At 43.7% G+C, this 14,007-nt stretch overlaps 1 protein-coding gene across 6 annotated transcripts in view; it reads right to left on the bottom strand.

Annotated features, from left to right (window-relative positions):
• The window catches only part of EVL (Enah/Vasp-like), a 118,083-nt gene that overhangs the window by 17,871 nt on the left and 86,205 nt on the right, over window positions 1–14,007 (bottom strand). For all 6 annotated transcript variants that reach the window (XM_038136949.1, XM_038136951.1, XM_038136952.1 and 3 more), the window contains exon 4: window positions 1,417–1,480. In XM_038136949.1, coding sequence (XP_037992877.1) covers window positions 1,417–1,480 — 64 coding nt within the window. The remainder of the gene's footprint in view (window positions 1–1,416; window positions 1,481–14,007) is intronic.

Genomic DNA, 14,007 nt, shown 5'->3' with positions numbered 1-14,007 from the left:
TCCCCTACTTTAGCTTGGCATTTATTAGCAAAATTTGATGATGAAGAACAACTTGATACATACGTTTTCATGATTAAACCTGGGGGAAATTCTAGGTTTATCTAGAGAACCAACCTGGAAAATTCCAGTCTGACAGAACAGGAAAGAATTATGGGTAAAACACCCCCCAAGCCATTAGAGCTGCTGCAGAACAGATTGTGGTGCAGGGTGCAAAAATCCAAAACAGGGGTTAGCCACTGCCACTTGAAGTCACTGGGGGTCATACCAGCCCTTTGTGCCCTTGGTCAGAAGCAGTTTATATGTGCCAAATGCACCCTCCCACACATGCTAAAAGGAGAAGTTCTTAAAGTCTTAGAAAGTCAAATTTATTCCAGTTGAACTAAATAAAGCCTGGGATTGGCACAAGGCTACTTAAGGAGTATGCAAGGAGAAAAGTACAAGGGAGGACAAATTACACTCTGACTTAAAAAGATATTATTTAAACATTTGCGTAAAGATCTCTAAAAAACCTTTTAAACAGACAAATTTGCAGGGTAGATACGATAACTTAATTTCCTTCCTGCTTAGAAGATGTAAAAAAAAAAAAAAAACAACAACCCTAGGCTTAAAATTAGGTCTGCTCTATGCTTAAAGAATGCATCAGCATAATTAAAGCTGAAAGTCCTCTAGTGCAGATGCAGTAATATCTAACTGCATCTACTGGCATCTCTTATTCCACTCCAGTGGAGCAAAAGGAGCTTTCCTAGGGCCATGAGCCCTGTAGCAGAGAAATAATACCTACCCAAAGGGCTTTTACTGTCTCTAAACAAAAAAAGAATAAATAAAATATTTTTATTGTAACATAGTTAAGCTGCTCACATTCTAAATGTACATGATAGACATCCAAACTGGAGGCCTGGATTACATATGCAGAATGAGTGACTTCCACTGGTTAAAGGAGGAGCTGGATCAGGTTTTTCAGGAAGGCACTGGGAGAGGCAATATCTCCTGCCTTGTGTGAGCAGGGTCTCTCTGACCTTTGTGGTATCTCTGGTATCCCAAAGTAAATCTCAGGTGAAATATCATCACTGCTGACCCAGTCATGGGTAAATCCCTACTAAATCTCAGGTCCTTCTCAGCTATCCATAAAGGTGCAGGAAACCAGCTTCCCTACACTTCCTTGTAGTTTTTTCCTTTATAGTTCCTTATAGTCAGGAAGACTCCTGAGTACCTACCTAGCAAAGAGTTTACCTAGAGTGTGAAATTTGGCTCAATTCATCCTTTAACAGTCATTACAGAATCATTAACAATAATTAGAAAACATTCAGAACCAGCTTAAAATATGTACAAGTAAAAAGATCAGGGCTTACTGGTGAGCAAGGACTGCATGTTCATCCAAGTTACAAACTAGAACTCCGCCAGAGCTGATTAACTCACCTTCTCTGTGCTTCCATCTCATCTGGAGATGGACCATTCTGGATCTGGCGCTGGGCAGCTGGACCTACAGAAAAAAAAATAAGAAGATGCTATTAAGAAAGAAAGCAAATGTGTCTGACTTCGAAAAAACAGTGCCACTCAGATTGTTCCTCCACCTTACTATGACAGATAAACCTCAAGCATTATTGTCTTCTCTTTGCTTTATTATTATTATTATTAGCTCTTTTTTTTCATATTAGACAAATCATTGACTCCTGTACATTTTTATTCCCACTGGGAGAATCCAGGGGCTAAATGTGGGAGCAGATTTGTCCACAAACTTGGCACCACGGTTGCTGCAGATTACATAATAATCCCTTGGTGATGTGAAGGCCTACAGTGTTGCAGAAGTTGTCCTGCAGAAGGACAGCCCATCGCACTGGGATGCATTTTTAGCTTTGACATGGTTCAGCTCCATCCTTCGAGTATTATTCTGTGCTTGCACAGAAATTCAACTGCCTCGCTGAGTCTGGGAGCACACATTGTGCCAACTTTTGCTGCCCTGATGCTGAGCTGGCATCAAAAGCTGCCTGATGGAAGGCGCAAATAGATGCAAAATTAAACAAGACTTTTACAAAGGTGACTTTTCTTTCTACAATGCTGTGGTCTCTTGTTTCTGGTGGATCCACATCAAGCTGAGCTTTCACTGGCTTTCACCAACAAAAGCTGACTATGCATCTGACCATTTAAATCACATCTCCTCTCTTGATTGACCATTTAATCTCTGTTCTCAGATATTTAATCAAGGATACTGACACTGCACGCTGTTTTCAGAAAGAAACAATTACTCTGAAAATAAAAATAACCATTAGTAACATAAGTGGTCTTGCATTGATTACAAAGATTGTTCCGCTCACTTGAGGAGGTGGGGTTCAACTGTGATTAAACACATAAGGCTTCTATTAAATCAAACAGCAATTTTCCTGACAAACTTGAAATGAGGTCAATTATGTGCAAGAAATTATTATGCCTACCTTATTTTTAAATTTTCAAATGTAAAACTTCTTGCTTTTAAAATTATCCAACAAGGGCAAATCAGAATTAAATACTTACAAACCTAAATATGTCACTCTCAAATTGTTTAGTATATTTATCTCTGTATTCTTTATGTATTACTGCCAGGCTGAATGCTACCTGAAAACCAATTAAGAAAATATGAAAACAGGAAAGATGGCAGAAATGCATTGTAGTCAGAAATTCCAGAGCATTGACTGATCCTGAGGATATCGTGCATATTTTTGAAATGTGTTTAAGGATGAACATTTGAAGTAAGGGTACACAGACTTTCTGAAAACCAGGCCTGTGAATTCTAATTTTGGTCTCCCAAAAATGAAGCCAGTGACAACCACTAAGCCAAAAGCTCTGACATTTAAAAATATCCTATGATTGGGCATGAAGTGAAACAGTTCACTTCAATGACTCATGACTGACAACTTAGTGCTGTTTATCATAGGTCTTTGGCAAACTATTTAGACAGAAATGCCACATTTTGTAAAGATCACGCGAAGTAATGAACGTGGGGAAGCGAGCGATTGTTTTGGGAAGCAAGCCTCAGGGAAAAACTTCGCAAGTATTCGGGAACCACCCAGCAGGCAGCTCACGTGAAAGGAGTTCAAGGTGCAGCAAGGAGCTCAGAAAGCACACGTGAGGAAGCCAGGAACAGCTTTCAGCCTGCTCAGCCACGGCTCACGGCCACGGAAGGCAGGGATTAATTTCATGCTCGATTCTCTACGTGCATGCTCGGCTGCGCACGTACAGCAGACAGCTGTGAGGCTGAGGGGGTTTCCATTCAACTGCATTTCTAGGCTTAATTCCCCTCCGCATTTTTAGGTATTTCTCAGACAGAAGCAGACATGAACAGTGAGTGCTCTCGGTGATGCTTCTCTAGTTGCCCTGTGAGCTGCCTCTGACCCTGCCAGCCTTTGGGAACAGCCTCACAGAGAAGAACACTTCTCAGCACAGTGACCAGAAGAGAGAGTTGCTGCTGACCCGTTCGCAGCTTCGCAGCTGCTGGGAGCCACGTTTTTAGCAACTAATAAAGGAGATACTCTGCGAATGTCTGTGTTTCCTCGCTTCGTTGCTTTGCAATAATTAACCACGCTTTTATAGAAGCATCTTGTGCTTCAGCTGAAGGCAGATTTTGGGAGCACACAGATGTTTTCCGTGTTTATTTTTTCTCCTCCTACTCAACCAGCCCAGCAGCCACTCTGCCCTTCCGCAGCTGTCCCTGCAGACAGCAAGGGGGAACTCCTGGCACAGGGCACTGCTTTGTGCTGGGTGCGGAGCTTTCCATGTGCTGGTGGCTGCTCCTGCACTGCTGCACAGAGATGTCCACGTCTGGAGCCAGCCAAAAACCAGGAACAAAGCTGTCCCTGAAGGAAAACCCATGCTCCGCCTTCCACTCGCGCCAGGAAGGCACGAACTAACAGGAACAATGCCATCCTTTCTCTCCTGCTGGGCAAGCTCCAAGCAATGTTTCTGTTCCCTCTTTTACCTTGGCTACAAGTGCAAGTAACACTGACTGTATACCCTTAGAAAAAGAGTATCAAACCCGTTTATTTCTCTGAGCAACGGGTATTTTGTGCTTCTTCAATACAGCAGGTCCAATTTAACACACTTTCAGTCATTATACAGAATGGATGTAGCCCCTGCTTGGGGCTGTTGCAGCTCCTACAGCCTCCATGGTGCTGATGGACCAATGTGACAGTGGTGGGCTAAGGAAAGGGTCCAGCGTAAGAGCTGAATTAGAAATACATATGGGGCTTTCAATTCATAATATTGAAAATTTTAGTTTTACACATGAGAAAAACATGATGATTTCATGCAAAAAATACAAAGCCCCAAACCCACAAACAAACAAACAAACACACACAAACCCCCAGCAGATTATGGGGGAGAAGAGGTGTCAGAGAGACAGACAGCTCTCCCTCATGGTTTGATAATTCCAGCACACACTTGGATTATGGGAGACTCCGGTTCAGCCATCGGGTCTGATCTGTCATTGTTTATATTCTGACAATGTGACATCAACTCCTGCTTATCCTGACAAGAACAGAAGAAATCTTTCCAGATTACAAGTTTCTGCAAAGCTTTTCTTTCCAACAGCAGTATCTTTCAAATAAATTGGCATTTTCTGTCATAAACCCCCAACATATCAGTTGTTGAAAACACTTCTGACTGATGCTAATCCCATTGTCCCTGTTCAGGTACAGCCTGGGCTAGCATGCAAACCCCCTGGGACTCAGCTGGGCAGGGCGTTTTTTGGGCTCACCGTGACCCCTTCTCTTTCCCCCTGTGCACCTGGGGCTCTTTGCTCCCGGCAGTGCTGCTGCCGCACTGCCAGCGGGCCAGCCCCACGCTGAGGTGTGACATCCGTGACTGCTGTGACATCCGTGGGGGCTGTGGCATCCGTGAGGGCTGTCCCCTCTTCAGCCAGAGCGGGAAGCGCTCTGTGTCCCCATCCGCCGCCACTTCCCCATTCACAGCCCGCCTGTAATTTTAGCTCTCTTGCCGCTGCTGGGCAATCCCGCTGCTGCTGCAGAGCCTCTGCCAGCGCCTCATCAGCCGCCCAGCCCCAGCACCTCAGCCTGGCGCGGCCTGCCGTGCTGGAGGTGTCCTGGCACAGCTGTGCTGGTGACACTCCCTTAAACTCATTAGTAGAGACAATTATCCTGGACAAAGCACTCATCTAATTAGCCTAGATAAAGCCCGTAGATAAAGCCTGCACCCGGGCTGGATGACACGGCAGGTCGGGCTGACCTAACTTTCCATGGCGAGTTGAAGGACTGAGAGGAGGGATCGCTGCCCCCTGCAGCTGGGCAGAGCCCCGGCCCCTCCAGTGCTGCCACACTGCCACCGTGGCACTCCTGTGACAGGGGGCTGGGACTCCGCAGCTCCTGCTCCTGCCTTGTTTGGTTTGATGTGCAGCAGCACCCCGGCAGAGAAAGGGAGCACGCCCCACGAAGGGAGTACAGTGTCACCAAGAATGCTTTCAGGCAGTTTGCCTCACTCCTATTAAACATTAACTCGAAATATAAAGAGTTTCAGAAAGTGTTACTCACAGGCTGGGTGCCTCAGCAGCATTTTAACGGAGTACATTAAATACCTTCTATGATTCTATGACATCATTTACACATGGACCAAACTTTTCCTCTGAGAACTGCGAAGAACTTTATCAGCCTTAATTAAGCTATGAGGCAGAAGTGGCTTGATTACACCCAGGCCATGTCTGCACAACTAAATTTTGGTTGCATCAATTTACCTACAGGCGAGATTTGCTGCTGACACAGTCAAAACTATGTAAAAGGTCACCTAAGGCATTCTTATTCTGATGCAGACCAAATTTGGTTTGACCTGAGGCAAGTAGAGTACAGGGAAGGGAGCATTTCCAACTCTGTGCCAGAAAACCTTCTCTACCTCTCTTCCTTGTTCCTTGGTGACCAACAGAGCTGGAAGTCTGTGGCAGAGCAAAGTAAAACACATCCTCTTAAAATCATCCCCAGCAATGCTTTACATAACCTGAGTTTACCTTATACCACACTGGACAAGGAACAGTGTCTATCAGGTACCGACTCCCAGCTGAATTCTAGAAATTCCTGTCTTAGAAGCTATTAAAAGCACCATTCCCAAGATTGCAACTGCTTTGCTTTTATCTTTTACCTTTTACCTCGAGATTACTTTAATCTAACATGAAACAGGCCCTGCTTAAAGTGAAATAAGGGTGTGAGCACAGGGGGTCTGTATGAAGTCTGTTCATTTGAACTAAAAACTGATTTAACATTCAATGCTGAAACTTTCTGATGCCGGTAAGATTTAAGGACAGTGACAGGGCTGGAAAAACAAGCCTTGTATTTAACATAGGAATGCCCTGCCCTTGCATTAGCTCACACTCTTCAAGGACTAATGTACAGGTGTGTGTGCTGTGCACAGTCCTTTTCTTCCTGTATTTTTTTTTTAGGAAAAATCAACAGATGGATTACAAAGGTCCCCACATGCAGAACCACACAGCTGTGCATGTGCACTGAGCAGGATGGAAGACATGAGAGCCAGAGGGGAGTTACCAAACAAAAAGGCTATGCAAAGATCCAGTGCTGGAAGATGATTATAAAGAAACTATCTTCAATTCACCAGAAGTGCTACTGAGCACACCAACATGAAACCAGTGCCTTTGACTTGAATGCTAAAGCTGGTCATTCCATTATTTTGCATAAAGTAGGATGGCACTGTTTGAACAGTGATCCTCACTGTTCATTCATCATGGCACTTGGCACAGCATTCGGTAACTTTTCATGCTTGTGTCTTGGTTGAGCTGGTGGAGAAAAACTTATTTTTTTCCTCCTGCATGCAATACAGAGGAGACAGTGCTAAAGCAGCTCCTGCTGCAAACAGCTCCACTCTGACAGCAGGGGTCACGGTAAATGTGCAAAGGACATGGCTTGGCTGCGTGTATCTCAGCACCGCTGCCTCAGCTCGGCAGCACAGCTTGGGTTACCTCTCAGATAAGAAACAGCACAACCAGCTTTAAACAGGATTTAAAAATACACATAGGTGACTGTGCAAACAGGAAACCTTTCACAGTGAGGTGGCTTCATGGCCGTTTGGGTCAGCATCTCCCCCGAAATGAAGGCCAGAGTGGTGGGAATGCATCCCCCTGGTTAGGGCAAGCAACAGGAATGGGAGCCCATGTATTCAGGTATGGGACTCCCTGTATTTTATCTGGTGACTGATCAACATATAAGAACTGTGGAAGAACTGGAAATTATTTTCCTCTCAGCAGCTCAGCTCTAACAGGAAGATCAAAACAAACTGATCTAGAATAGCACGGGCTTTTTTGGGTGGGAGAAGGAGAACAAGGAAAGCTGCAGTTCTGCCTGGGCAGGGGAAGTGGCTGAACCTTGGTTCCCCACTTTCCGAGGAAGCGCTTTGAGCACCTGACCTTGAGGATGGCAGCCCAAGGGAAGGAGATGGCTGCACATCCAACTGGATCAGGCCCCGGTGCCGTGGAGCCCGGACCTGTGCAGCGCTGGCTCTCCAAGAAACAGAGAGAAATTCTGGCAAGGTGAATGCAGGAAACCTCTGTGCAGGACAGAAAAAGATGGAATTGGAGCATCCCAGGGGGGGTTCTGTTTACTGAGCTGAGCTCTGGGCAAAAGGGAACTAATTTGGTGACAGCTTGATTGTGCGTTGCTGAACTCGAGGTGGGCACCTGCCAGGCAGCTCCAGGTGGGGACCACCAGCACCTCCCTCCTTGGCAGGGCTGGGGCAGGGCTCTGATGCATTCAGAGAAGCAGCCTTGTTTCCACAGGCAGTTTCATGATAAGTAGGCATCCAACTTAGTTGATGACCACTGCTTTTGTTAGGGGAGCTGCCTCTGCCTCTGAAAAAAATGTTACGTGCATAGGAAAGAATGGGAAGAGTAATTTTACTTTTTTTGATCATTACAAAAAGGAAAAAGAAAAAAGAAAGGATGTCATTGCATTTCTAAGGGTGTAATTTCAATATTGGTGGCTTTATAAACATGCTCAGGGAAGATGATAGGAGATGCCATCAATCAGTGCCAGAAGTAAAAAAGTAATCTATAAAATTCAGGACCATGAGATTTTCTTAAAAAAAATAAAAGAAAGTAAATTAACCCCACAATTATTAGTAGCAAGTAAACAAGCCCCCAGGCACTTCTGTTCCCTCCTTTTCTTGATTGTTTTTCAGAATGTGCATCAAACCTATTTTCCTGAACATCCAGGACTGAAACTTTTCAATAAAGGTGAAGATTAGCTCATAATCTCGTGCCTCTAGGCAGTACCAGAACTTTAAGAAAAACACCAAATACCATCAGAATCTCATTAAAATAGAGAGCACATCCTGAGAAGCTGGCACCCCCCACCACTGCATGGGCATTCAGACAGTGGATGCTCTAAAGAAGCTGAGAGTGGAAGGCCAAACACACTAGCTGAAGATGCGGCTTATATTGCAAAGATATTTTCCTGAATTTGGTTTTAGTGACGACATGAATTGTTTCACTCCTGTATGAGTGTCCCAGCGTCCCAGCAGAGATAGGCACACTGCAATGCTGGCCTCGTGCTCTGCAGTAGGTGTGTTGCTGAGCTCAGAAAGCACTTTCCCTTGGACATCTCAAGCCCCACAAATCTGTTCCGTGAAATACAAGCTGTCTGCTTTTAGCTAAGTGTGACTCTGTGTGTTTCTGCACACAAATAAGTGCATATACCTGTTTATACCCACTTCACACTTTTAGATTTCTTTACGTCAAATAAAAAGCGGGGATTTTATAAAATTTTTTTTGACAAATTTCTGAAGTCACAGGGGAAAAGAACCCAGCCACTAGCATGAACAGCAGTTCAATCAGCTGATATTTACACACATCACTGGTCAAAAATTATCTCTGGTTTTGCTTAACTATAGGATTTATGACACATTAGATCAGAAATATATATATATATACACACACCCACACCCACCCACTGTAGCCTGGTGCAGCACCCAAGGCACCAAGAGCAGCACAGTCTATTCTTGGCCTGTCTCCACACACAGCCTTGCAAGGCAAGGCTCTTTATTTTCAAGTGTCTCCTTCCTGTTTCCATACTGGTAGGACAGTAAACCTCTCAGGGCAGTCTTTTCCACCAGGTGGAGAACAAACAGCAGGGCCCATACATGCATTGAAGCACCATGCACACTTAGAAAACACCATATTATAAACACACCATTTGCATCTAGTTAATGGTTAAGATCCAGACAAGATCCATTTTACCAAGATTTAACTTCCACCACTGCTCTAAGGCAACTATGATCAGAACCTGTACCTGGGTAAGAGTACTGGACAGAAGAGGACTCTTCTACAAAACACAACTAAATGGAGATATATTTTGAGATTTATGAAAAAAAAACCCCAAAAAAACACATGAAAAAATATTATTAGAAATAGGCAGGATTCCTGGATAATTAAGTCACAGTCTTAAATAAATTCAACAGATAAACAAAGTATTCAAACACAGCACCTGATACCATTCACACATACACCCAAAGCCAAGCTATCTGCTTAAGGGAAGCAAAATTCCCACTAACTAGGAAGGCCCAGAGTAAACCCACTCATCTCTGCAAATCCTCATTTCCAGAAGAGCTAACAGGAACTGACAGTCACAGGTAGGTCATTATGGAAAAAAAAAGAATAGGCAAATATCCCATCAATTATAGCAGGTACAAGATACTGCCCTTTTTAATATCTGGTTTTTTTTAAACCATTATCTATTCCATGAGTAGAGATGCTATTCACTAGCAAGCCAAAGCAGCAGCAATCCAACACATTGATTCAGAAGTCATCATCCCACATTCTTGCTGTAATGACCTCTCCTGATTTAACAGCCCTGACTAATGCCCGCATCTCCTCAACCTAATGGCTCATTTCTCGCAAATATTATCTCAGCCTCCTACTGCCCGCCTGCCTGAATTAAAAGCAAACTAAAGACAAACCATCCATCAATAAGCTACAACTGTAAGTGGCATCCCAGCATAACAGGACGGTGGCACAGACCATCTCCATGCAAAAACGAGCATCCCTTCCCCCTTCCCGCAGGAGCACGGCACGCAAGGGACAGGACGTGCAAGGCAGCGGGGAGGTCTCCATCACCTACAAGACATCCGGCACAGGATGATGCAGTCACAGTGGCAGAGGCAGAAGCAGTGCCAGATCCATTCCCTGCTGACCATAGTATGGCCGCAGCCTCCTGAGCGCGCTGCCGGGCACCCTCCGCATGGCCGGCACTGCCCGCCCGCCCGACACCGACCAGGTTTCACCAGGGGTAATCGATCCCCCGCTGCAGCAGCACAGTGGGCCCAGCCACTTAAATATTTAATTGGACCCTTGTCCTCACCTATCACAACACTTCGGGGTGTCTGAAGCCAGACTGCATTGTCTGGACTTTCACGTAATGCTGTGAACGAAAGAAACGGCATTTTCTGCCTCCTGTCCCAGTCAGACCTCTCTGTGTTCACCTACATGCAAGCAATTACAATAAAAACGAAGTGTGAATAAACAGAAAGTTCAGTTGTTTTGGGGAAAAAAATGGCTGCTGTTGAACATGCAGGATACAGTTCACTGATAGGTTCTGAAGTCAAAGGGTTTCAGTGGTAAATGCTGAGCACTGGTCATAAATGTAAGTATGAACAAAATGGCTTCAGAGATTTGTATATATGGCTTAAAATCCCCATCTACTATTACATTTTCTCTTCATCATCCCATCATATCTGATCTCCTCTGATCCCAACACTTCACCCTTTTTCTTTGCCTGCTAATCACTTTCCTCTTCTATATTTAAGTGTGGCAGGTCTTCCAGAGGCAATCCAGTTCAAGTTAATGGAGAGTTTGTATGAGGAGGCTAAACAGAATATTTATTCACTCTCTACCTCTGCCTGATCACCTTTGATCCATTTCTTTCATTTTTCCTCACCTTTGCATTATTCTGTCTGCTCGGGACTTCACACAGCCCAATGCTCTCCTCCTCAAGCAAATTCATAGCTGGTTTAGGGGATGTATCTCCATAGCTCCAGTGACACTACTCCGATGTAGATCAATTGGTATTTTGACCCACTGAACTCAGCAGCTAAGTCTTTTATCTAATATCTGACTTTTAGAATATGCTGAATAAAAATTTGAAGTTTTTGTAAGTTACCTATGTTACACCAGGTAAAACCCAGGTGGAACAAGTCCATAATTAGCAATTAGCAATGTATCAGAGCCACTCCTGTCCTTCTCAGGCAATACTTACTCATCATAACTGAGTGGTTGCTCACTCTCTGTACCTGCCTCCCACAACATTCTCAGAAAGACTGATATGTAGATACTCTAACAGCAAAGCTGCTTATCATATGTTTTCTAATGTTTGCTGATATGAATTATTTATGTCCCATTTTAAGTCTACAATATCAATACCTCTCAGGTATTCCCCACTATCAGATGGAGCACAACAAGAATTAACCAATCAATATCTGAGACAGCAAAAAAACTCTGTTAATAGCAAACTATCTTTTTCACTATGGCACACAGATGGTGTAAACTCTACCTGTATATGCTCATTGTTTTCTGCTCGCTGGGTTATAAAGCCAATAGGGGCACACCAGAAACAGGAGTATTAAATTCAAACCTCAGTGTAAATTCAGGGTCTCACAGCCATAAATGACAATGGTTTTATGTAATTACATTCTGAGAATGTAAGAAGATTCAGGAATATATTTAAATGAACAAAAACAGCATTAAAATTGTAAAATTGTAGGCCATGTCTTATGTTCAGGATCCAGTTTTCCTAGAGAGCACGGTATCATCAAACCATTTCATTCTCAGTTTTGAGGGCACTTCAAATCCTTTTTGTTCTCCTGTGCTTTCTTCCTGTATCTCACACTGAAGGGAAGCATCTGGCTGATGTAAAATATCAACTAAACTCTCCAAAATGCTTGCTTATCCTACAATACCATTGGAATCACCTGGTCTCTGAAAAGAAAACTATTACAAAAATGTAGGCAATTAAAACACTGTCTCAAACTAATGACAGAATCTATAAACCCAGAGATGTACAACTTAATTCTGTCCTAAGAATGCATCTCTTTCAGTGAGTTATTTGGCTGAGACTGTTACCCCATATTTTCTTTCTTACACAGTGAGATTTTGGTTTCTACAGGGTTAAATATGGTCATAACTAATAAAAAGCTAAAAAACATCCTTCAAGGCCGAACAGCATCTCAGAGACTCTCCAACTGATCTAACAGAGATTAACAAATTCCTACAGATCCCTCGGCAGACTTACCACCCGCACAGCAAACTCCCTGCCAACAGTCTGCCATGGAGCCAAAAAGCCAGTGAGTGGGTGTGACAACTCCTGCTTCCACCCCAGCTCCACCCTCCTCCCTAATTGATACTATTTTTCAGCAGCTCATTCAAACACAACCTGGGGCAGCACAGCCAGGGCCACCATGTGACTGAGTAAATGGCAGAGCAGGAGCTCATATGGACTGGGAACAGGTTCTCTCAGAGACTCCACCACCTCTTCTGATTCTGAAATACAGACTAGTACCCACACTCCCACCAGCAAGAGAGTGACCCTTTCTAAGTGGAAATAGCAGCATGGCCCACAGGAAAAATAATTAAAGACCCTGAGAAGGCAGCTTCCCCAGACAGTATGACATGACATGACTCTGCTTCTACTTTGGATAAACAAAGTTATAACTTTGGACACTATAACTGGACACTATCAGTGTTGGTCCAAGTTTGGGCAGAAAAAATCTGGTGTGGCCAGAAACATTGTGAAAATACTTTTATAACACCGGCACTGGGATTCCCAAATTGTGGTGCATGTGCCACCAGCTGCACCGAAATAATTTAAAAGGGATGTTCTATCACGCAGCACTGGGCATAACCCCGCCCCCCAGAAATCTTGTCATTTCTTATTAGCATTACTTGACCCTCACAAAGGTTACAGCCCAGCTCATCTGTGGCAGCACAGATGATTCCTGAAAGAGGAGCGCTTGCAGATGCTGTGCACCTAAAGAGATTTTAAGTAACGATTCGATTGACCACCTCCTACTCCTGTATATAAAAACCCTTGACCTCAATTTGAGCATGAAGCAATACCAGCTGGCTGGAAGGCAAGCACTCCCCGAACAAACTGCTCCTCTAATCCTTGCAACAGGAAATCAATCGTGAAAATCACATTTTGACAAATATAAATCATTACAGACAAAAAGGCTGACAAATCCCTCTTGATGTCCAGCACTTACCTGGTGCAGCAGCCCGCTGGAAGATGTGCTAGAAAAATGCTTCTTTTTTAAACAGAAGTTGGAAAACACTAATTCCACAATCTGCAGCAGTGAAAATAAAGGACAGCTCTGATCCTGCAAGTGGTAGCAGGCAGGCAGGTGACTCTCCTACATGAAGCCTTTTGCAGGAAGGCTGTAATTATCTGGTTGAGCACCTACTGATTGTATCTGGAGACTGTGCACGTACAAGCCAGTATGCAGCTGATACAACTCATGTCATTTTACTTTCTGTACATTTTGTCCTAATTGAAAAGGTTGCTTTCCTTTTCTATTCCTAATATCTATTATCCATGCTCGAGAAGGCACTTAACAGCACATTAGACAGCTAAGAACCCAGAGGCTGTGCCAAAACTGAAATAACACTATTAAATGAATTGAGTGCTTGGTTTCATTTTAGTAGTGTCTTTATCAACTGGCACCCTGAGAAGGTTGGTACTTAAGAGAATTCTGGAAAACACTCAAGAAGGAGAACAATGAGCTTTTAAGTTCCTCAACCAGACAAAATATATAAAAAAAGCCATTCTCATGCCATTGACCATATCTTTGCTGTTCTTAAGATGGAAACTAATTTCCGGTGTTAAGAGTCAGTGTCAGATGTTTTGTTATACCTGTAGAAGCTGTTTAAACTGAACCAGCCTTAATTTTTTTATATTGTCCTTCTCTGCTCTCAACTTCCATTTCCACCATCCATTCCAAACAACTCCTGCGTACTGTGCCAAGGAGAGCAGAAGTGTT

This window comes from Motacilla alba, chromosome 5, assembly GCF_015832195.1.
Source record: "Motacilla alba alba isolate MOTALB_02 chromosome 5, Motacilla_alba_V1.0_pri, whole genome shotgun sequence".
Lineage (NCBI taxonomy): Eukaryota > Metazoa > Chordata > Aves > Passeriformes > Motacillidae > Motacilla > Motacilla alba.
This window is presented reverse-complemented; position numbering and strand designations above follow the sequence as displayed.